This window comes from Dreissena polymorpha, chromosome 8 (assembly GCF_020536995.1).
Source record: "Dreissena polymorpha isolate Duluth1 chromosome 8, UMN_Dpol_1.0, whole genome shotgun sequence".
NCBI lineage: Eukaryota > Metazoa > Mollusca > Bivalvia > Myida > Dreissenidae > Dreissena > Dreissena polymorpha.
Genome location: NC_068362.1, coordinates 78,456,781 through 78,482,191, shown reverse-complemented (window position 1 = coordinate 78,482,191; position 25,411 = coordinate 78,456,781). Strand labels below are relative to the sequence as shown.

The window sequence follows — 25,411 nt, the reverse complement described above, 5'->3', positions numbered from 1 at the left end:
AATTTTCTACTGACCGCTTATGTGGAGGCTTGCCTTAAATAAAGGACTAACTAATTGTTTATAATAAGAATTCAATACTGCTCCAGCAGCTGGAGTTTCACTTCTTTATATTGTGTAAATGATATTACCAACAAGAAATGTGTCCACACGACACGGATACCCCAAACTGTAATTTTGTCACTACATGAAAGCATAACTGTGTAAATGTTTTTGAGATATACATCGCCTTTATTTTATTAAACTATGAGTTTGCTGCATAAGGGGTGCTCAATATTTAAATGTTGTTGTTTGTTACATACGTCATCTGCTGCAGTTTGTAGATGTTTTTTCTGCATATTCTTTGCATGCAAATAACAGGAATGCACGTATCTTTTTGTCAACTGTAGAGCGGACACCATGCTGAATGTTTAAAACGCACTAAATGACCCCGTAACCTTTTTTGTAGCCCGGCATGGCGATGTTCGAACTTGGCCTAGAGATAATCTAGATAAAACGTCAGACCAATTTTGGTGAAAATCGGATGAAAACTACTTGAATAAGGGAGCGGACACCATGCGAAAACTATATGCCGCCCGTTGGGGGCATAAAACACGGTCCATGTTCGAACTTGGCGTAGAGCCGTAGACATATTCTAGATACAACTTCTGACCAAGTTTGGAGAAGATCGGATGAAAACTACTTGTATTAGAGAGCGGACACCATGCGAAAACTATATGCCGCCCGTTGGGGGCATAAAACACGGAACATGTTTTGGTTAAGTTTAATACTAGATGTATGCAACATACGCATGAATCGTTGGCCACGAGGTTAGTTCAATAATGGTCCGATCCTTTAAATTATCGAACTCAAAGGTGCCTATGTCGATGAACCCTTCCCGAGGAAAACGTCGGTACACATCCGCACACCATTTCTGAAATGCAAAACATAAAAAAGTAATTCATGTTAATGTTTGACAATATTGACGTCTAAATTTACTTTTGACTAAAAACTCCACTTACGTCTAAACAACTAACTTATTTCTACCAGGGATTGCAGGTTAGAATGGTTGATACTATGCTCTTTTAACAACTGCCAAAGCTATACTTTTGCGTTACCCACGACACATTAATTCGACGGACGTAATGACGGACGAACAAGGGTGAATCTATAAGCCCTTTCCGCCTAAGAAAGTGGAAACATACAATATTAACGCATCGGAATTCTATGAGGGAATATCTTTTGATATTCCCTTTTTTCGTTGCAAAATGAAGAAAAACAGGTGTTTTTTTCTCACTTTTATTGCACACAAATTTAACCTTGAATCAAAATGCATGAACAGGAATTATCAAACTTGTATATTTCCTAAAAAAGTGCGTAAATTTACGAACATTTTTAATGCAAAAAGAACACATTTGACATCAACTAAGAAATTATTCGTAAATTTACGAACATTTTAAGGGAGAAAAATCAGTAGTTTTTTCATTGCTTGTCACCATGTGGCATAAATTTATGAACTTCTTTTTATTAAAGAAATATATGATTAACAAAACCAATATTCGTAAATTTACGCACTATTAAAAATTTTCAGAAATACTTGGTGAATTCATAGATTCTTACCAAAACCAGACTTTTAACAAAACCATACTTCGTAAATTTACGCACTATTTAACATTTTCATTGGTAAATTCATAAATAAAAACATACTTCGTAAATTTACGCACTATTAAAAATTTTCAGACATAATTGGTCAATTCATATTCTTAGCAATACCATACTTTGTAAATTTATGAACTAGTAAAACTTTTCAGAAATACTTCATCAATTCATATATTCTCAACAAAATCTTACTTCGTAAATTTACGCACTATTAACAATTTTCCGAAATATGAGGTCAATTCATATTTTCTTAACAAAACCACACTTCGTAAATGTACGCACTATTACATATTTTCAGAAATACTTTGTAAATTCATAGATTCTTAACCAAAAAATACTTCGTAAATTTACGCACTATTAAAAAAAACAGTCATAGATTCTTAACAAAACCATACTTCGTAAATTTACGCACTATTAAAAACTTTCAGAAATACTTGGTAAATTCATAGATTCTGAACAAAAACATACTTCGTAAATTTACGCACTATTAAAAACTTTCAGAAATACTTGGTGATTTCATAGATTCATAACAAAACATACTTCGTAAATTTACGCACTATTTAAAACTTTCAGAAATACTTGGTGAATTCATAGATTCTTAACAAAACATACTTCGTAAATTTACGCACTATTAAAAAATTTCATTATTTGGTGAATTCATAGATTCTTAACAAAAACATACTTCGTAAATTTACGCACTAATTAACCTTTTCAGAAATACTTGGTAAATTCATATTCTTCTACATAAAACCAAACTTCGTAAATTTACGCACTATTAAAACTTTTCAGAAATAATTGGTAAATTCATATTCTTAATAATACCATACTTCGTAAATTTACGAACTAGTAAAACTTTTCAGAAATACTTTGTAAATTCATATATCCTTAACAAAACCATACTTCGTTAATTTACGCACTACTATTTTTTTCAGAATTACTTCATCAATTCGTATATTCTCAGGAAAACCTTACTTCGTAAATTTACGCACTATTAACAATTTTCAGAAATACCAGGTCAATTCATATATTCTTAACAAAACCATACTTCGTAAATTTACGCACTATTATTTTTTGTCAGAAATACCCCGTACTTTGTGAATTCATTTATTCTCAACAAAATCATATTTCGTAAATTTATGCTGCATTAAAAAATTTCAAAAATACAAAGTCATGTACTTGGTCAGTTCATATATTCTTAACATACGTCGTACATTTACACACTATTATATATTTTCAGAAATACTCGGTACTTGGCAAATTCATAGCAAAACCAGACTTCCTAAATTTACGCATTATTAAACAATTTCAGAAATACTTGGTGAATTCATAGATTCTTAACAAAACCAGACTTCGTAAATTTACGCACTAAAAAAACCAGAAATACTTGTTTAATTCATAGATGTCATCATTGTTGGTATTTATAGGAACATTTTCAGGGAAAAGGTCTTTTTTTGCATTAACAATCAACATTTTTGATATTACGTATTAATAAGAACTATTATTAACTGTCATCTTTGTTCGTATTAAAACGAACATTTTCACAAACAAAGTTATTTTTTGCATTAAAAATCAACATTTTTGATACTTGTATTAATACAGCTATTATAAATTGTCATCATTTTACATATTCATACAAGCATTTCCAGGGATAAAAAGTCAGTTTTGTCACTAAATATAGTCAGTCGCGAGAGAGCCTAGTCTTTTTTAAGGAGAAATTTGCACAGATTTTCTCCCATATAAGTGTCAGATACTGTTGGATTGTTTGTGGATTTCTTGATGAATTCTTGAACTAGATTGTCAGGTTTTACAACAGGCAAAGTTTGCAATTTGAATTTAATGTCTGGTGCAACATGACTTTCTGACCCATCAGAGCCTTCGACATCATGCTCTTGTAGTACCTTTACTTCTGCGGCGTCGGCTTCAAAAGCTTTTTGATGAGAAAGAACTTGAAGATTCGCTTCTGATTCTGCCTTTTGTTTCAAAAGAGCTGCTTCTTGTTGAGTATATTTCAGTTTTATCTTGGCAGATTCGGCTTCTGCTTGTTTCAATGCGATGAGTTCAGTCCTACGGCTAGAGGATCTCGAACTGTGTGTCTTCACACCACCATGGACAGAGTTTGGCTTCATGCTGGATATGACTTTTTTTAATATTGATTGTTTATTTTGGTCAATCTTTTCCAGCGCATGTAACTTTGCTTTTTCCTGTAGCGACACGTCTGTAGTGAGAGCCGATAATTCTTTAAGACTTGCTTCACTTTTCACATTTTTTAAGTACACTTCAAATTCGTCTTTAACTTTTACGTAACTTTCATAGGTAATTGCTGTTCAATCGGGTTAATTTCACCAACATTTCTCTCATAAGTTAAACTACTTACTATGCACAAAGTTTCAGTCACTTTGCGCCATGAAGCAGAACAGCGCTTCCTAAAGTCATCAATTCTCTCTTCATAAAGAGCCCTTCCTTTTGCAGAAAATGGACGTACATGCAGTGTTGACATACAATAAACTTTCTTAAGCCGGTTGAAATATAGTCCAAATTTTTGTACGCTCTCAAATATTAAGCTACTTTTTATATGGGTAATATTTGGAGCGTACAAAGAACAAAAAATTCCCACCACATAATTGGTCTTTCAACCTTTGTACGCTCTCAAATATTAAGCTACTTTTTATATGGGTAATATTTGGAGCGTACAAAGGGTGAAAGACCAATTATGTGGTGGGAATTTTTTGTTCTTTGTTTATATTGTTGCGCAAGGATTTTGTGCGCAACATTCAAGCCCCGATATAAGACACTTAATAACAACGGATTGCAATAATATTTACATACCTGTGTAGATAATTCATTTCTCGATATTGTTCCGTAAAAATTATGTAATGACACTTTGAATTTTGCACGCCTGAGCAATTTAAATCCAACCACTATTCAATTTTTCAATATCTCTCGATTCGCTCGCTGTGTAGATATAAATCGATAACACGACCTCGATGTAAAGCATCTGGTTTAAAGTGGAAGAATAAACAACGTAAAATACAGTTTGCGTTCGTCTGTTGTGGTGCAGCGCGTTACATAGTAAACCGATGTTATACTTTTCTGGATTAATTTAGCATTGTTTTTTTTCTAAATTGACAATTAAAAAGTTCTGAAATAAAGAACATCTTTTATTTTTATACTGTACATAAATAATATTGATACAGATCGTACAGTATACCGTCCTTTGTAACGTAGAATGTAAGTACATAAAACAACACAGACAGAGGTGCGAAAAAGACATGCATAAACACTCCTTTAAACTTAGAACAGTGAATAGAAACTGCACCATATCTGTTTTGAACATATGCTTATTAAATCGACAAAGATTAGCATACTAGATCTAGTTAGGTAAAAGTCGGTGTTAAAAGCTCATGTTAAATAAAATTACGCATACACGTTACACCGTAATGCCTTCTTCTGATTGGTTCATATTTAAATCAGTTTCATGACATGGCTACAGGTCAGTGATTGTTTTGCGATTTAAGCAGAAGTTTAACTGAAGAATTTATGCCTTTCTAACTTCGAATCGACGATATTTGATGTAAAAATGAACTTCTGAATTAAAACTGAATGAGTTGGTAATGTTATTTTGCAATTTTACGCAAATTGATGAAAATTTAAACTTTCTGGTTTCCACCACAAAAAAGGTCCTTCAACGATGAGACGTTCCAAAGAATTTAGCCCATATAATAGGTATCTCTAAATTCTTTGCGCGTCTTATAAATGAGACTAGTTGAAATACAGATGAGACTTTAGTGCGACCAATTTTGAACGTGGATTTAGTTCGATGTCCAGTACTAGTCATCTCCATCTGCTACTAGCAAAGTGTAGGTCAATTTACTTTTCTGTTATTCTTAGATTCAACTCGATGTATGTGGTAAATTGCTGCAATAAAACAAAATAAAAGATGTTCAGTTCTGCAGTAAAGAACAATGAAAATGATGTATTGTAATAAAAAAATACTTAAAATGACTTAAAACAGGTAAAAAGTATAGCCTATACCTAAGTAATAAACAATGACATAGTTACGAAAGAAACGCTTTGGAAATTACCCTAACATATAGGACATATAGCCTCAACTGGGTCGAAAGGGTAGGTACGACGTAATTTGGGTACGAATAGCATTTACTGAAAAAAACCTGAATGAATGAATATACCTCATAAATAATTACTGCCTTAACAAAATACAAGTTATATAGCATTGATAACATGTGGAAACTTACACCATGCGGGGCTATTAACCGGTATAAACGTCTTAAGAAAATGCCGAAAAAGCAATATCGGCAAACGCCTCGATTTAAAATGTGTAGGTGAACAAACACTGATATATCCAAGGGAAGTAAGCAGCGCAATATTATACGGTTACATATGATCGATATAGCCAGCACACAGGTTTTGTTAAAAATGAATACAAATTGCTAGAATAATTAGTTTGTTTCTCATTGATTGTGTTTTGTTGTTTGACAATACATTTTTAAAAGGATAAAAAACAAAACAAAGAAATGACATAGAAAAACAAATTTTGCTTTCGTGTTCGCTGGGTCGTCTGCACTGAGGAAGGTATAGAGTCCATGACCTTAATTTATGGAAGACATAATTGTAAATATCTTTGATCTTCATCAGTTTTTTTTGCCAAAAATTATATACATGTACTTAAATTAGTATTGAATTCAGTATTAATGAAGATGGCTGGTCTTCTGATAAACAAGAATTGTAATCAGGCCTTCTTGTATAAATTAATCATGTTAAAATTGCCAGAAACCAGCTTTTTATGGCTTTGTACTTTAAAATAAAATCTACCAATTAATCGCTACTTACAAATAATGTCTGAAAATAGCAGGAAATGATTTTCAGTGCGCAAATATTATGATTATGCATTAAATAAGTGCAAGACATATATTGAAGTATAAAGAATAGGCAATAAATATATATTGCTCCATTTTTTTCTATCTATAATGAATAGGCAATAAATAGTGCTCGATTTATTTCTATTTAAACAGGGGCGTAGATAATGGGGGGGGGCGGGAAAGGGGGGCGGCCGCCCCCCCCCAATATTTCGGCTAGTCATCGTTATATAAATAAACGTACAATCCCCAAAAAATCGCCGCCCCAAAACCAGTATTTTTGTAATCACGCGCCGTCAGTGCAGAAGCCATGTGTCCCCTCTCCGTCTGCTCTGAGGTTGCCAATAGTGATGTGTCATTATCCCTTGTTAGGTGTCATAAACTAGGGGCTGGGGTAAATGTCATTGCGTTAATTGTTTTATTGTTCTTTTCCGTGATTGCACTGTCGGTGTTTTGATTAGAGATAGGCGATTCTTTTAATTTTAATTGATCGCTTTAATTCAAAGGTAACTGCCACTTAAAACAATTTTGAGTAAATATACGCGTGAAAAACAGTAATAAGTTTGAAAATATGTTTGTTCTCTAAGTACATCAGTTATTATTTGATTAGACATCATTGAAACAATATCATATATGTAATTGTTTAATGTCCAAAATGAGTATTCATAATCAGCCTCGAAATTTTGCGTTTCCTAAGCGTACATTCGGGAAGAAAAAGCCAGAACAGCGTTCATTCCAATCTTGTTGGTTTGATTCCTTTACATGGCTCCACTACGATGAAGTATGTATATAAGTATTAAATTTTAATTTGCGATCGTTCTTATCTTTTATGAACCTAACGTTGATCTAAATACAAACAAAATTTAGAAAAAAGACACAACATACAAAAAATACTCGTATTGTAAAAATATTGTTGCTTAATAATGTTTCTTATTATTATCATTAATATTTAACACAAAATTTATTACAATGTTATTCTTTTCAGAGCCGGGACCTTGCGTTCTGCCATCTCTGCATGGCGGCCAAGAAGTTGGGCAAGATCGGCAACACGAAGGTGGACGGCAGCTTCATCAGTGACGGCTTCTTCAACTGGAAAGCGGGTACCGAGAAGTTCCGGAAGCACGACGAAAGCGAGTGCCACAAGGAGGCGGTCGAGCGACTGGTGACGCTTCCCGCCACGACGCGTGACGTGGGAGAGATGCTGTCAGCGGGGCACGCTAAGGAGAAGGCCGACAAGCGGAAGCAGCTGCTGCAAATCCTACGCAGCATACGCTTCCTCGCATGCTCGAAATGTGAATACATTATTTACTAATCATGTCATATTGTATTGGTTGTTGTGTATTTTCATGTGGACGAATGTCAAACGAACCTCTTTATGTTCCCAGTACAGAAACTGGACCGCCCCCCCCCCACCCCCTATGTTGGGAGGTTATCTACGCCCCTGATTTATAATGAATTGGCAATAAATAATGCTCTATTTTTTATCTATAATGAATTGGCAATAAAAAGTGCTTGTCTTTTTTATATATAGTGAATTGGCAATAAATCGTACTAAACATTTTTCTGTTACAATGGATTGGCAATAAAGAGTACTCAATGTATTTTCTTTCTCAAATAAAGTGTACAGAAATCGGGACTAAATAATGAGTTGACAACATATAGGGTTAGGGCTTTCACTGAAGAAACCAATTTATTGCTTATTCGTTGAATGAATTGGTAAAAAATGCTAATGAATTGGATTTCTCTGATTTATTACCAATTTATTGACAATATTGGTACAATTTGCTTAAGATTTTTTTTGTTTGGGATAGTGTTTATTTCTCTCAAGTTACAATTCTCAACTCGTTTTTTTTTTGAGTACAATTGCAAAAACACAACAACTCAGCTTTGTTCAAATAATCAAGTATGATATAAACATTACTGTGTCCGATTATTTTAACAATTACGTTCCCAATTATATGAAAAATCCGAATTTATATAACGCGACGCTGTAAACTTATTTCCATTTTTAGTAAAATATATTTGTTATTAATTATTATTTAATTGACAAATATTAAAGGCCACTAATAAAAAAAAAACAGTTATCAAAGGCAAATTAACATATTAAAAATAACAGTGACCAAATAAGAACATAAACTCACCACAGAAAGATTAAACAACGATATTTATTCGCTAGTTTATCAAGAACAGAACAGGAAAGAATATTTATTTGACTTAAGCATAACAAGCTTATCGTTAATCGTTCTGTTCAGTTAATCAAGAACACTGTTTGTGTGGTATTCATGAATTAATTAAAGCGCATGAAATTGTAACGTAGCGGTTTAGCACAAATTGTTAAGATACTGTTTCTTCGAAATCACATCCTTGTATACCAAGAGTCTATGCCATAGATATGTTCTGTTCTGTTCATTATATAGTACTATAACGACTGTACAATCAATTATCGCGTGACATTAACCAAGCTCGTCTAAACGATTTAAACTTCAAAAGACTCGAAGCGACTTCGATCCAAACAAACAAGACTTTAATTTATTATAGCTCAATAAACCCTCTACTGCCATTACTAACTTATACTCAACAGCCACACATCTACACTCACTCACTCACTCACTCACTCACTCACTCACTCACTCACTCACTCACTCACTCACTCACTCACTCACTCACTCACTCACTCACTCACTCACTCACTCACTCACTCACTCACTCACTCACTCACTCACTCGTATTCATATCACCTACCTTAATCCCACTCTTACCACTCTTATTTACACAATGATACTCACTCATTCACTCACAGAATACATGTACTATGTTTTACCATAAATGTGTTCATTGTATTATATTGGATTTTTATTGTCTCTTATAATTCAAATTTGAATGGCCATTTACAGTTGTTGTAATATAGACTGAAATAAAATAAAATAACAAAATGTAGTGTACAAATTGTAACCGGGACTACGGAAGCGCTTCGAGCCATCAGAAAATATGACCCTTGCGAATCCGAGAAAAACTACCAAAAAATTGTATGTATTACAATAAAAGCAAATGGTACTTCGAGGCGACTTTGAGTCAATCGGAAATTCGAGCGAATTGATTACAAGCCAACGAGATTCGACTTTAATTTTGTTTATTCGCATCGAGTATTGTATCTGTTTATCAAACAATAAAGTTCAGATTGTTATCTATATATCTTGTATGACGGATAATTCGGGAAGACATGCAGTTTTATGAGGGCCATAAATAATCAAAGTTCGCAAGCTATTACAATCTTGGGTCCGAGTTCCTTAAGAACTCCACATGCCTCCTATCCACAAAAAGTGGCGCACGCACAAAGTGAGCTGATAACATCGATGATGTCTCGTGATCTTGGCAACGGAGTGTTATTTAATTCTTTTGACACAATCTCTTAATGTTTTGTGTCTCCAACTTAATTTTTTTTATAGAATGTGACCACCTGAAATATGTTCACATCTTTTCTTAAATAACTTATCTAAATAATCTAACTAAATAATCTTTAACATTTTTCATTTCATAGATCACAGTTTGAATACTTTTTTTAAATATTAAAACTTATATACCTTGATTGTTTTATATGATATTATTTACAACCGATATTGAATATTATGTAAGTGGCTGAAATGTGTGCCTGATACATATATTAAGACTTGGACAGTGTACTGTTCTTAACCTGAACAGATAATATCTGCAATCAACTTATAACTGCAAATATTGAGTAATGCAAACAAAAAAATAAAAATGTACATGCAAACTTGTTCACACTTCGTTTAATTGTCGATTGTTTCCTATTTAAGTGTGGGAATATTTTATATCTCAATAAAGTTAATTAACCTGTAAGTAATTTTTGACCGTGATACAGGTACGTCCACTTGTTAAACCAACGGGTTTTATCTGTGGTTTGACAACTTCACATTTTTTCTGTTAAAATGGAATTTATTTGACGTGCGCCTTCCAATGAAGGTGCATTATATATATAATAGAAAATTTGGAAGATTTCCACTGTATATCGAGAGTTATATTAGAATGATTAAAAACGTTTTGACACTTTACTCGGTTTAACATGAAAATAGTATTTTAAACACCATTTAAATGATCAGTTGAATAACATTACTGTTAACCATTCTCGTACAAACTGGGCCTCACTGGTAATATCCTCACTCGGTTAAGATAGAAACATTCATCCCGAAGCTAGCCCAAGTCTCACTATTGCCGGTAGAGCCCCGGTCCATCCCGTTTTGCTAACGCCGGTCGACCGGCGAGAAGCGGGATGATTTGTAGATTTTTTTTAACGCGATCACACTATTTCCCGGTGCCGCCCAGGTTGAAGCAGGTCAACAACCCGGCAGAGTCCCGGTCAACCCCGGACTAGCTACAGTTTAGCCCGGTGAAGCCCCGGCAGAGCCCCAGTTGTCGTCGGTAATGCCCGGGTGGAGCCCCGGTGAAAGCCGGCAGCGTTCATGCAGAGCCCCGGTATACCGTAACTCCACCGACACTCACCGGGGCTATACCGGCATCAGACCCTGGCAGAGCTACGGCAACGCCCCGGTTTAACCACGGTCGTCGCCGGTAATGCCCAGCGGAGCCCCGGTGAATGCCGGTGGCGTCCTGGCATGGCGCCGGTTTACCGATGTACCGTAGCTATACCGGGACTCTGTCGGCATTCACCGAGGCTCCACCGGGGCAAAACCGGCGACAACCGGGGCGTTGCAGTAGCTCTGAGGGGGTCTGTATGGGCCCCGGAGGAGCTACGTTGCCGTCCCGGTTGTTCCCGGTGCCGTCCCGTTTTTTTCAAATACTTTAATACTTTACCGATGAAGCCCCGTTTGTCCCCTGTTCATCCCAGTCGACCCCGGTGAAGCCCCGGTTCATCCCGGTAGAGCCCGGATCACGCACCGGGGCTCAGCCGGCATCATAGTGAGACTCGGCCTTAAGAAATCGACTTCGCATTATCTATATTAGCAATGTTTTGCTAATGAAAATTTACGTGGTGGTGGGGAATTTTTCTGGCTGGGTTACACAGATATATATTTGCAAAATACCTTTATCGTCCCACAATTAAATATGGAAATTGGTCGGAAATATATTGTTCAATATCGAATCCCGGACAATCGCTCCTACGGACTATCGCTCCTACGCTAAATTTGACAGGGCGGACAGTCGCTCCTACGATGTTTTGACAGGGCGGACAGTTAATGTTATTATGCCCATGCATACTCAGGAAACATTCGTTGCGTTTAAAATATACACACAAAAATCACGAATAAATAGAGACTGCACGACTTTGTTAAATATTTATGAATTTATATAAAATGTGTAAATCTTGTGAGCTATTATATTCCGAAAGATCACCAATAATTTCCTTTCGTATGTGGTCGACTTTGGCGTATCATTCGTATGAGAGGGGATAATACAAAAATTAAACTTAATTATACCTGAGTGTCAAATATATCGAGGTATTATTTAATTAACGTCTTGACATCATAAAATTGTATTTTCCTGCACAAAACAAAAACACATTTCGAGTGTATATATAAAACGAATCACCATACAAAACAATCTTTAAAGAATCTGATTTTCTGACCTAGTTTTGAGTTATTTCACACGCGCTGTTTTTTAGTTATTTCACACGCGCTGTAAACGGTTTGTTAAATTTTACAAAAAGGTAAGTAATAAATTGTTTATCCAAACACTGTTTATCCCGCTTTTATTGTTACCGATATGTATAATGAAAATAAACAACGGATTTCCGTTTATGTTTAGCTATTCCAGAACTTATAATAAATATATGAAAATAGCATCTCCATTCTGTATAGATAATTGATATGACTACATTTTTTAAATTACTCTTAATACATGATAATTTACAGTTTACGTTCTCAAAATCATGATGCTTTTCCTTCGATATTTTTACAACAGAAATGTACCTGTTAAAATGTAACATATCTCATGCAAAGAATCTTTATATTGTTTATTTGTTAAACGATAGGCGTTACTGCTTAAGTTGAATAAATATTTTGGTTTGGTGATTTGGAAATGTAATTCACGCTTCCTTTTGAACTTGCGTAAAATATGTTTTGCAATAAACAGAAGCTTTTTTTATTGAATTATCATGTCTAGTGTGGAAATTAAACACCTTACAACAAGTATACAATAACGTTCATATACTATCTCTCTATTCTCTTTTTTTACTTTAAATTACTGAATGTAAAATAATTGATACATTTATTTGAAACAGCACAACTGAAAATATAATGCATATGTTTAAATCTGTTAACGGATCTAAATGCAGTCTGTAATATACTGTTCATTATCTCAATACATATTTTACTTATAATTATTATCGATCTTGTATTTCTGATTACTTTCTATGAATTTGGTTCAGTGCGAAGTAGGTAACAAGCTATTAGAATCTTAGATCACAGTTCCTTTAGAACTCCACATGCCGCCTATCCACAAAAAGTGGCGCACGCATAAAGTGAGCTGATAACATCGATGATGTCTCGTGATCTTGGAAACGGAGTGTTATTTAGTTCCTTTGTCAAAGCCTTTTTGTGTTTTGTAACTCCAATAAGATATTTATTTCCCCATTTTACAATTCTTATCTAGTCGTTTTCGTTACATTATTTAAATCGCAAAATTAAACACGATTCATGCTTTATGTCAGTCATTATTGAACATGTGTTTGTAAGCGTTTAAACAGTTATATCCGTTATATGGTATGTACATGTACTCGTTCTACATTGTATTTCATTTGTGCTTTTTGCGAAAAAAATAATTATGACTGGGGCGGGTCCATTTATTTTTTTTATTAATTTCAAGTAGTTTTCAAAACATCAAGAACAAAACACTGTTACTTGAAAGCAAAACTACTAATTAGTAATTATCAAAGTTGCAAATAATATAAAACTATGATTGTACACAATATGCCCCTAGACAAGAAAACAATACACGTGCACATTTAATTATAAAGTTTTTTTTCTTTTTAGGAGTAGATCTCAAATGTTTTAAACAGTGCAGGATAACACTAATTTTCATTGCGGTTATAAACAATTCGAAACAAATAATTACTCTCGTATATCAATGATATTTCCATACGCAGGAAAGCATATGACAAAACGACATACTTATAATTGGGCCCAATCTCAGGTACAAGCTATCAATACATATTTAAGGAATGTGGTTTAGTGTGGGTTATATAAAGTAAAAGCGCGCATACTAGTATTATCCTTGACCCGAGTTGCCTTACATTTCAACCGACAACCCACAAATTAGGTTGCACACAATCTATAAAGCTAAAAAGGTTCATGGCTTACTATCTTTGGAACATTACGTTATTAAATAATAATGATATTTTAACAATTTTATTGTTTTGAACATCCAGACAGTATTTTGTTCTTTCTCTAATGATGATGATGATGATGATGATGATGATGATGATGATGATGATGATGATGATGATGATGATGATGATGATGATGATCATCATGATGATGATCATCATGATGATGATGATCATCATCATCATCATCACTTGGGAAAAAAATATAAGAACGGAAGTCTTGGGTAATAAGAAAACCCGCATCTTACAGAAAATTAGATCCATATAAACAAAGCTATGTACTGACACGTCTCTTACTAAGAAACTATTATCTTGTTCATAGTTAACCGTTGTTTAGTAATGAATATCACCAGGGAAAGTGCATTTGATTTTCAAACTGTTATATATATTGTCTTACATGTAAAAAATAATTATTATGATCCAATTTAACTAATCATGTATCTAGTTGTTCAAAAATAACTATGTTATTTCTAATTAATTAATTTCTCTTAATCTGTGTTTTTTTTTCCATATATCAACATTTTCAATTATTCAAATGCATCATCTGTATATGAAAGTCGATGAAAACTTTAGTTCATTATAGATAAAAAATAGAGCATTATTTATTGCCAATCCATTATAAATAGAAATAAATCGAGCACTATTTATTGCCTATTCATTATAGATAGAAAAAAATGGAGCAATATATATGTATTGCCTATTCTTTATACTTCAATATATGTATTGCACTTATTTAATGCATAATCATAATATTTGCGCACTGAAAATCATTTCCTGCTATTTGTAAGTAGCGATTAATTGGTAGATTATATTTAAAAGTACAAAGCCATAAAAAGCTGGTTTCTGGCAATTTTAACATGATTAATTTATACAAGAAGGCCTGATTACAATTCTTGTTTATCAGAAGACCAGCCATCTTCATTAATACTGAATTCAATACTTATTTAAGTACATGTATATAATTTTTGGCATAAAGACTGATGAAGATCAAAGATATTTACAATTATGTCTTCCATAAATTAAGATCATGGACGTTATACCTTCCTCAGTGCAGACGATCCAGCGAACACGAAAGCAAAATTTGTTTTTCTATGTAAATGAACATTTCTTTGTTTTGTTTTTTATCCTTTTAAAAATGTATTTTCAAACAACAAAACACAATCAATGAGAAACAAACTAATTATTCTAGCAATTTGTAACAAAACCTGTGTGCTGGCTATATCGATCATATGTAACCGTATAATATTGCGCTGCTTACTTCCCTTGGATATATCAGTGTTTGTTCACCTACGAATTTTAAATCGAGGCGTTTGCCGATATTGCTATTTCGGCATTTTCTTAAGACGTTTATACCGGTTAATAGCCCCGCATGATGTAAGTTTCCACATGTTATCAATGCTATATAACTTGTATTTTGTTAAGGCAGTAATTATTTATGAGGTATATTCATTCATTCAGGTTTTTTCAGTAAATGCTATTCGTACCCAAATTACGTCGTACCTACCCTTTCGACCCAGTTGAGGCTATATGTCCTATATGACGTTAGGGTAATTTCAAAAGCTTTGCTTTTGGTACTATGTCATTGTTTATAACTTAGGTATAGGCTATACGTTTTACCTTTTTTCAGTCATTTAAAGTATTTTTTTATTACAATACATCATTTTCATTGTTCTTTACTGCAGAACTGAACATCTTTTATTTTGTTTTATTGCAGCAATTTACCACATACATCGAATTTACGAAGTATGGTTTTGAATTTACCAAGTATTTCTGAAAAGGTTAAATTGTGAGTAAATTTACGAAGTATGTTTTTGTTAAGAATCTATGAATTCACCAAATACTGAATTTTTTTTAATAGTGCGTAAATTTACGAAGTATGTTTTGTTAAGAATCTATGAATTCACCAAGTATTTCTGAAAGTTTTTAATAGTGCGTAAATTTACGAAGTATGTTTTGTTATGAATCTATTAAATCACCAAGTATTTCTGAAAGTTTTTAATAGTGCGTAAATTTATGAAGTATGTTTTTGTTCAGAATTTATGAATTTACCAAGTATTTCTGAAAGTTTTTAATAGTGCGTAAATTTACGAAGTATGGTTTTGTTAAGAATCTATGACTGTTTTTTTGTTAATAGTGCGTAAATTTACGAAGTATTTTTTGGTTAAGAATCTATGAATTTACAAAGTATTTCTGAAAATGTATAATAGTGCGTAAATTGACGAAGTATGGTTTTGTTAAGAAAATATGAATTGACCTCATATTTCGGAAAATTGTTAATAGTGCGTAAATTTACGAAGTAAGATTTGGTTAAGAATATATGAATTGATGAAGTATTTCTGAAAAGTTTTACTAGTTCGTAAATTTACGAAGTATGGTATTGCTAAGAATATGAATTGACCAATTATGTCTGAAAATTTTTAATAGTGCGTAAATTTACGAAGTATGGTTTTATTTATGAATTTACCAATGAAAATGTTAAATAGTGCGTAAATTTACGAAGTATGGTTTTGTTAAAAGTCTGGTTTTGGTAAGAATCTATGAATTCACCAAGTATTTCTGAACATTTTTAATAGTGCATAAATTTACAAATAATGGTTTTGTTAATCATATATTTCTTTAAAAAAAGAAGTTCATAAATTTATGCCACATGGTGACAAGCAATGAAAAAAACTACTGATTTTTCTCCCTTAAAATGTTCGCAAATTTACGAATAATTTCTTAGTTGATGTCAAATGTGTTCTTTTTGCATTAAAAATGTTCGTAAATTTACGCATTTTTTTTAGGAAATATACAAGTTTGTTAATTCCTGTTCATGCATTTTGATTCAAGGTTAAATTTGTGTGCAATAAAAGTGAGAAAAAAACACCTGTTTTTCTTCATTTTGCAACGAAAAAAGGGAATATCAAAGGATATTCCCTCATAGAATTCCGATGCGTTTGTTGTGACCCAAAATTTTACCAAGGACGACTACTCTGCATTGAATAGTTATATCAACATACAGATAAGCTTCCCTTGAACATACATGTAATGACATTTCGGGGCACCCAACAGAAAATGAGATTGTCCAGAATAGTAAAAAATACAAAAATTATCATTTCTAAGCAGAAAATGAAAATAAAATGTGTTGGATTCGGTGGAATATGAATTCAAATTCACTCGTGATAATAGAAAAAATGTATTTTCTATGATCAATCGTGAATTAAAATCGAAATTGCACCGAATCCAACAATTATCATCTATACATTATTCCACCGATTTCGAATGTTGATAATTAATGAACCAATATTTAAAAAAAAAACATAGTCATGGGTGTTATTTAGCTTGCTTTTTAAAAAAGTTAACAATTTTCGTTGGAAAATTTTGTTTTCGTCTTTTGAAAATCGTCATTTGAGCAAACTGTTAGCGAGTTCCCGTGTATAGGCCGAACGAAGTGCGAAAAATACGTTATTCGGTAAGCACAGATTTGAATTGATATTATGGGCATCTAACAGTTTATGGTGTCTATCGCAACCGTTGTTTATTTTTGGTGTTTTCACTTCATATACACTTATATTTGTTAATGCAGCATCAACATACTAAAACAATATCCCGGAAAAAGACAAATAATGCATTTGAATATCAACCGTACTTTCGTTTTGACAACTGACGACAGAAATGATTCGATGTACGATGTGAGTCGTAACCCTTACCGAAAAACAGAATGTTTGCTGCAACTTTGCCGCAACTTGCGGCAATTTTTTTGTTCGCGGGAAGGTTTGCAATAACTTTGCAGGACTTTGCGGCTAACCGCAAAGTTTCTGCAAAGTTGCAAGAAACTTTTTCAAAATATTAGTGTTGCCGGAACTTTGCAAGAAACTTTTATTAAAAATATTGACAGTGCAGGAACTTTGCAAGAAACTTTGATATAATATTGATGTTGCAGGAACTTTGCCAGAAACTCCGGATTTTATGACAAAATGTTAATGCCCTAGATGTCAATATCAGAATATGAACTGAGTTTGATCCTATCAATATTACTGTTGTAAAAACTCTTAACATTGGCTTACTATAGTAATAGTAGTTTTCTTAGTCAAAAATGGGCATACTTTCAATAAAATGCATCAGAGAGTTGCCTTCTCTTACCTGACTTAAATGTGAGGTCATGATTGTAAACAACTGCGTAACATAACAAATAATAAAATATGTCAATGGACTAAATAATATTTCAAAGTAGCATTAAGACAAGAATGCAGAAGCTCTGGTGAATAGTACGTAAAGTTAAATAGTCCCGGATAGGGAAATAATATAAAAACATTAATTGTATGGTTAAGTATTTTTATTTAAAAGTGCAATCTTTTTAATTTCCATTGGTATGAAAATGTATTTACAAAAAAATATTCAGTAGAATCCCTTCCTTATTTTGGAGTTATTCTTCAGACGACAAAAGCACTGACAAAGGATGCTGGACGTTCGACTTCAGGTGCTTGACGAATACTATTTTTTTTAGTAAAAAAGGGGAATAACTCTTACAAATTCTTGACAGAGTTGTCGCCTCAAGTCAATAGAAGTATATAGGCCATCGAATTATAATGTGCATTAAGTTTCTGGTTGAAAGATTTGATAGTTTTTGAGAGTCCATCTAAGTTGAAAATGGCCATTATAGTTATGTACTAAGTCAAAACAAGGGTAGATAACTTTATGAATACAGGTCACAGGGTTACCAGCCTTGCCACTATGAAGTGGACAGATGTCCTGGGTCCAAGTTTGAAGCGGATATCTAGAATAGTTTTTAATACAAAATTGACTTAAAAGATAAATTTATCTAAATTTTGACCTCACACGTGCAACTGTGTATTTCAACTTGTAACAGTAAATAATATACTAGTATATATAATACTACAATTTTCTATCGTTATCCCAGATTTTAAAGTTTCCTCTTGAGCCAAGAATCTTAACAATTCACGCTGACTTAGATGGCAGATTGAAGACAATAGGTGCACTTTTTTTCTTGACAACCTTCCCGCAAACAAAAAGTTTGCCGCAAAGTTGCAGCAAAGTTGCCACACAGTTGCAGCAAGCATTCTGTTTCTGGAAGGGATCTCTTCTGATTGGTCCAATGCAGATTGTGAGCCAAATTTGAATGTGTAAACATGCATAGGTCCACGCAGGACCTGTTACTGGGTGGAAATTTACTTTGAAAGCAATGTTTGGACTTTTTAATGTTAAAGTTTTAACAATATCCTAAAATACTGACTTTGATGAACATTCTTAAACAATTAAGTAGAATGTGGAAATCAACATTTTGTTTGTCAACAAGTCTTAAGGAGGAATTCAGTGAGTTATGAAGGGGCCCTTTTGGAAATGCTTAGAACTATTAAACAGGTTTGTATTGTTTTTCTTATAATGTTAAGTTAAATTTAATGATATTGTTTAACAGTTTCAAATACCTGTTTTGGTGGGTGATTTACTTTTAAAATAAATGATGAAACAAATTATCTTTGTATTAGGTCACATAAAAGACATATTAAGTCAGTCAAAGGTATCTCTATCTTACAAAACCAACATAGTTGTAACAATCAATTGCTTAATCAGTGACCAAATGAAATGGCAATGTGACCAATACTTAGATTTATTTATGAATAACTACTCTGCCACGAAATGTTAAGCCTTTTTTTCACTTACATGTATATAAGAAAGCTATTGCTATCGCTTAAAAGGTGTAAAGCAAACACTTAATATAATATAGTTTGTAACTTAATCAAAATTAAACCATAGTCAATCAAACATAAAACTTTTCTGTTTTAGTTTTATGTTTGGTGAAGCATTCATATGACATTTCTAACATTTACATAAGAAAGCTATACATTTGTATGCTTGAAATGTCATTTACAGAACATTCACCATGTGACAACTTTGCAAGAACTTTGCGGCAACTTTGCAAGAACTTTGCAGAAACTTTGCAAGAACTTTGCGGCAAAGTTACCGCAAAGTCCCGTATGCAAATGAAGTTTGCAAGAACTTTGCAAGAACTTTGCGGCAACTCTGCAGCAACTTTGCAAGAACTTTGCAGCAAAGTTACCGCAAACTCCCATATGCAAATGAAGTGTGCAAGAATATGACAAGAACTTTGCGGCAAATGTGCAGCAAACTTTTACCATGTAAATTAAGTTTGCGGCAAAGTTGCTGCAAACGCATATGCAAATGAAGTTTGCGGCAAAGTTGCCGCAAAGCTCATTTGCATGGTAAAAGTTTGCAAGAAAGCATGTTTGCGGCAACTTTGCTGCAAAATAACCAGCAAGAACAGCTTGCAGGAGGCCTGTTTTTTCGGTAAGGGTTAATGTAGTATTCATGCAGATTCGTTCATACGACACAAAGACACTATTTTGTTTTACGGATAATTTCGGCTTAGAGGACTGGGTGAGTCATGTAAAATATCGAATATAATATACATTTTTTATAAACAACTGGTAGCAAGATGAGTTGCAAATACTTGGTCAGTTACCACATTTTAACTAACTCTTTTGACCTGTTAATTCTTTTCAGCTCTATTCGACAGTGAAAAATGCCCATAATATCACTTTAAATCGTCAATGAAATTATCAACTTTATTCTGTAAAGACAGCAACAAAGACCACATCGATAATTGCGTATACCCAATTAGCTCATAATACTTATTGATGACATTTTTACGATTGCTAACGGATATTTTAGGTCTTGTCAGGTACCTTAAGATTTTATAATTTAGCTGCTTTCTTACAAGACAACTTATGTTTATTGTCTTTAATCATTTTTGTATTTAGAAATCTAATAACTGAAACATGATAATGGAATATTACTGCCGTTTGTCCTTTAAATATAATATAACATATGAATTAAGAAACTTTGGATTTACAATCACTTACAATTAGTTAAGACTTTAAATTCCTTGAAAAAAAACAACAGAATTTACTAAACGATTCAGGTTTTCATAATGGGTAATATCACTTGGCATTATCAACTTGTCCATTACAGTTGCTATGAACAATAAGCAGCAAACGATTAGGAAAATCCTGTTGGAACATTTCTCTTGGCAGAAACGTAAGCCGAGAGGGACAACATTTTATTTATCAACTCAAACATTCCCAAAACACACAGTTTACATCCATTTCTTGTAAATTAATCAATCGCTGTTAATGTTAGACCATAGTAGAGCTCAGTGGGTCATTGTCGACCTGAAATGGCTTGAAGTCACCCGGGGTTGACATGAATCGGCTTAAAATCACCCTATGGTGACAAGAATTGGCTTCTAGTTACCCCCGGTTGACTTCAAGCCATTTCAGGTCGACAATGACCCAATGCGCTAAACTCATTGGGTCAAGCCGATCCTAGTCACCCGGTCGACTTGAAGTCACCCCAGGGTGACATGAATCGGCCTGAAGTCACCCTAGGTTGACAAGAATCGGCTTCTAGTCACCCCCGGGTGACTTCAAACCATTTCAGGTCGACAATGACCCAATGAGCCATAGTAAAAACATTATATCGAGCAAAATCTTGAGATGTATTCCATTTCAACAACCATTTATTTTGGGAAATAGATGCTTTTTGAGCATTTGTGAAAGAGATCTCTCGCTTTTCATCTTCGGTTGAGTAGAGCGCAATATGCAGTCAACAATTGAATCCATCTAAAAACGCAGGAAGAAGGAACAAACTGAAACAAAGCTGCGAATTGAACTCGCAGATAAGGTACTCAAGTATGTCGATGACGTACAGCGATGTCCTGCCGAGGAAGAAACTCTTGTCAATTTCAAAAGAGGTTTACTTCCATTACGTACAAGTGTAATTTGATGAAGTATTTGAGGAATTTATCAAGTTTGTCAAATAATACTTCAGGAATTATTCAAAGCAGGCCTTGACTTAAAGAATATCAACAACTCTATCCCACCATGGTTTATATCAAATACGAAATGTGTGTTGTTATATTCACATTTTCGATACGGAGTTCTTTGCACTTTTTCATTCAGGCCATCATTCTTAACATCAGTCAAAAGAGAATTAATTTGTATATGGTTAACTCGGAGCTTTGTGTTTGTTCCATAAAAGGTCTAAGGTTATCTTCATCGATAAAATTATATGTATTCGCCTTATAGTATAGTGAAACTGTTTGAAACAACTAATACTTCTGGATGCGTCTGAACACGCAGTATTACACTATGTATTATTTCTTTCATGGTGACGTGATAATGCGTGGTAAGGTCATTGACAATGTAGTTTAAATGAAAATCATTTAAACAGATTGATCATCACATACACATTTAACGATACAATAATCTTAAAGCGAGTAGTTCATCTTCTCTTAAGTGCTGGTTATCCGACGTTTTACTGTTCATATTCCATCTGGTAACAAATATATCGTGTGATTATATGTCAGCAATGCTATTTCGGACATTCTTGTTTATTTATATATTGTTTAATTTATTTGAAACAAGACTCAAGAGTTTTAACCTCAGTTCCTTTTTATATGATTAACATTTTACCACATGCTATTTATGTTCAATTGTTACTTGCACTCGCATTTGACAAACTATCAAATTAAGATATAGTCTGAGATCTAACAATAACATATTTTAGGACATTTTTTTATATAAAAGATTGAGAAAAATATGAAAAAAAATTCAGTTGCATGTATACTAATTTATTTATTAGTGATCTTAAATTAAAATTGATATACTGCGTGTCCACATCATAACGGAAAAAGTTTCATGTTGTTTTGATTATAGCTTGATCACCTTACATTCATCTTTAAACACTAATACATGCTAGTGCTAAATGCACAAGTTTCAGTAATGTAATTGAGTTAAGAATAATATACAATTAATTACAAGTATTGTTGCGGTGTAATGGTGCTCGTGAATTATAGGCATAAACAAGAATTATACAAAATGAAACAATTCAAGCAAGTAATTAATTTCACATTCCAAAACGTAAAAAATGCATATCATGAGTGTGTATATTCGTGCAGATAAAAAATATTTCGCACAAAATTAAGCTTCTTTGTATTCATTCAATCGGGAGTAATATAATATACTGTGATATTTCAAAATCTTTCACTAAATATCATTGTACGTACTCGACGTTTACTTTCAGTTTATTAAATTCATTCTTTAGTATTAGTTAGTGATGGGCATATCGGTTGAAATTTGCTAGTCGATTAATCGACATAATCGGACAGACAAACCGATACGATTATCGGTTATAATCGGATAATCGGCTTATTCTGTTATGCTGTTTATTTTACAGTCTTTAGACTCTTTACTTTCGTATTATGTGTTGGTGAATGCCTCAATGAATTTCATATTCATATTTGTTTACACTTAATTATATTGTAATAAATTCTGAATAAATGCATAAGAAATGGTGATATTTTGTCTACTATAAATGTTTACTTGTGTCGTGTTCTGAAAAAACTGTGTATCATGCTTGTGCGTAAATTGTCCGCTTTTATAAATATTTAGTTTAAATGATGTCTTTCTTAGCGAAAATGCAGTTTAGGCTGAAAGTGTCGTCCCTGATTAGCTAATGTTAATACAGTTAGTATGGTTTGGTTTCATTTAATTGCCACCAATACTTACGGCTATATGTATATTCTTTACGACAAAGCCGGCACACTGCAACAGTCATGTGTAATGTCTTCGATGATGAATTCCCTGGTCTACTTTTATAAAAACCAAACACCTTCCAACATCTGGAAGACTGTTTCGACCCGGGGTTGTCGAATATTTCACGCTGCGCCTCGGCCTGTTCTTTTTTATCGTTTTGGAGTATTTCGCTGCACAATATGGACGCCATTTTTATTTAAGGATATTGTACCAAAGTTAAATTCGAAAGAAAAGGTAACAAAACACAAATATTTTAATTTCGATTAATCGAGTGGCGGAGCTCGATGTCGGCGATCGCAATGAAGCAGATTTGCGCTATGATAAATCTACTCCAATCGATTATCGGCCCATCACTAGTATTAGTACTTGTACAATAATGCTGAAATGATTGTGCAAATATGGGTCTTTTTGAGCTACGGCTTATTGTTATATTCAAACACTATCTAAAAATCAGCTTTTATATAAATAAAGTCTATATTTGATGACGTGTTTCCAATCGCCATTAATGGGAATGGCAGGTGTGTAGCAAACATCTATCATTTTTTTTTCAATATCTATGAAATGATAATCATCAAGAGCAGCAATCGTTGCAGCGTATCATCATTATTTATAAGAACAAGCTTTGGTGCATACATATGTTCCAAGCATGACCAAAGTAACTATGGTTCTACCAGATACATCCGGGCTTAGCAATCCGATGGTTTTTATTAAGGGTCATTAAAAATAGTCAAGTTCAAATGGATTGTGTAAACAAATACGACGCGGTGCAAATTTCTGATGGAGAAACCGAATTCGAGCCAATTTAAATGTGATTGAGAATACGGGTGTGCATGGATACCGATTGAATCTCTGCTATTTTGTAGCAATTCACATACATAACAGACAGTCCAGAAAATGACGGTTATACTATTTAATTAGACACAAACAGTTAACAGATGTCTAAAATAATCAGCAAACATATATGTTCCATAAGAAAATACAAACTTGAATATTAAACTACTATTTTCAGGAAGTGTATTTCACTTAAATCATACTATTCATATTGACGTAAAATAAAACGTAAACGTTAACAAATTATTACGATAAAATAACATTTTCAATATATATTAAAATAATTTTATTTAATATACTATTTAGGTTTGGCTTATATTCGTTATTTCGAATACATTTATTATAAAATAATCATAACAGTAGCATATATATATAATTCTAGAAAAACTTTCATCTACAAATCAAAAAAGATATCCTATTAACATTACAACATCAACAAACCAAAGGGAGATATCAGACTAATAGTGAAAAAAGTAATGTCATAGTTCATGTTCATATATTGCCAATATAACATACCAGTGAAAAATACGAATTGCAGCTATCGCACTTCTAAACAAAACAATAATGAGCTCAGTAAAGCGTATGGTTGCACAATTATGGAAACACTGCGGTTAAGCATATCTTCAATGAAGTGACAAAGAAATAAACAAACGACATAAAATATATCATAGATATGCATAACAAGTACATGTTGAATTAATCTCAATGACAATATTTTCAATTACTGACAATAAATTCCTTGCTGTATCAGTCTTGAAGTAACACAATTAATATACAAAGTATGATTCGCCTACTGGACTAGCATACCATTCAAGTTATTGCTTAATACAGATTTATGTTGTGTCATTTTATAGTGGATCTGGAACAACACTGAACATAATTAGTGCTTCTTATTGTGTTATATTTTCATCCGTACATATAGAAGTAAATATACGCATACATGTTCTTAACCTTCAAACATATACAAGTTTCATAATTAATCATAATATATCTACGTACAATAAAACTATGCAATAACAAATTGATGACATTTTACAACAAGCATATTTTTCATATGTAGACATTATTAGTCCTACATTTCAACAAAGATTTTCGTT

The 25,411-nt window shown here is 33.1% G+C and overlaps 1 protein-coding gene across 12 annotated transcripts in view; it reads right to left on the bottom strand.

The window, feature by feature from the left end:
• LOC127841885 (uncharacterized) overlaps positions 1-25,411 on the bottom strand; it is a 287,569-nt gene that overhangs the window by 13,429 nt on the left and 248,729 nt on the right. Inside the window, exon 27 of one of the 12 annotated variants that reach the window (XM_052371003.1) lies at positions 786-910. The exons of the other annotated variants lie outside the window; for them this stretch is intronic. Coding sequence (XP_052226963.1) covers positions 786-910 — 125 coding nt within the window. The remainder of the gene's footprint in view (positions 1-785; positions 911-25,411) is intronic. 12 annotated transcript variants of the gene reach the window in all.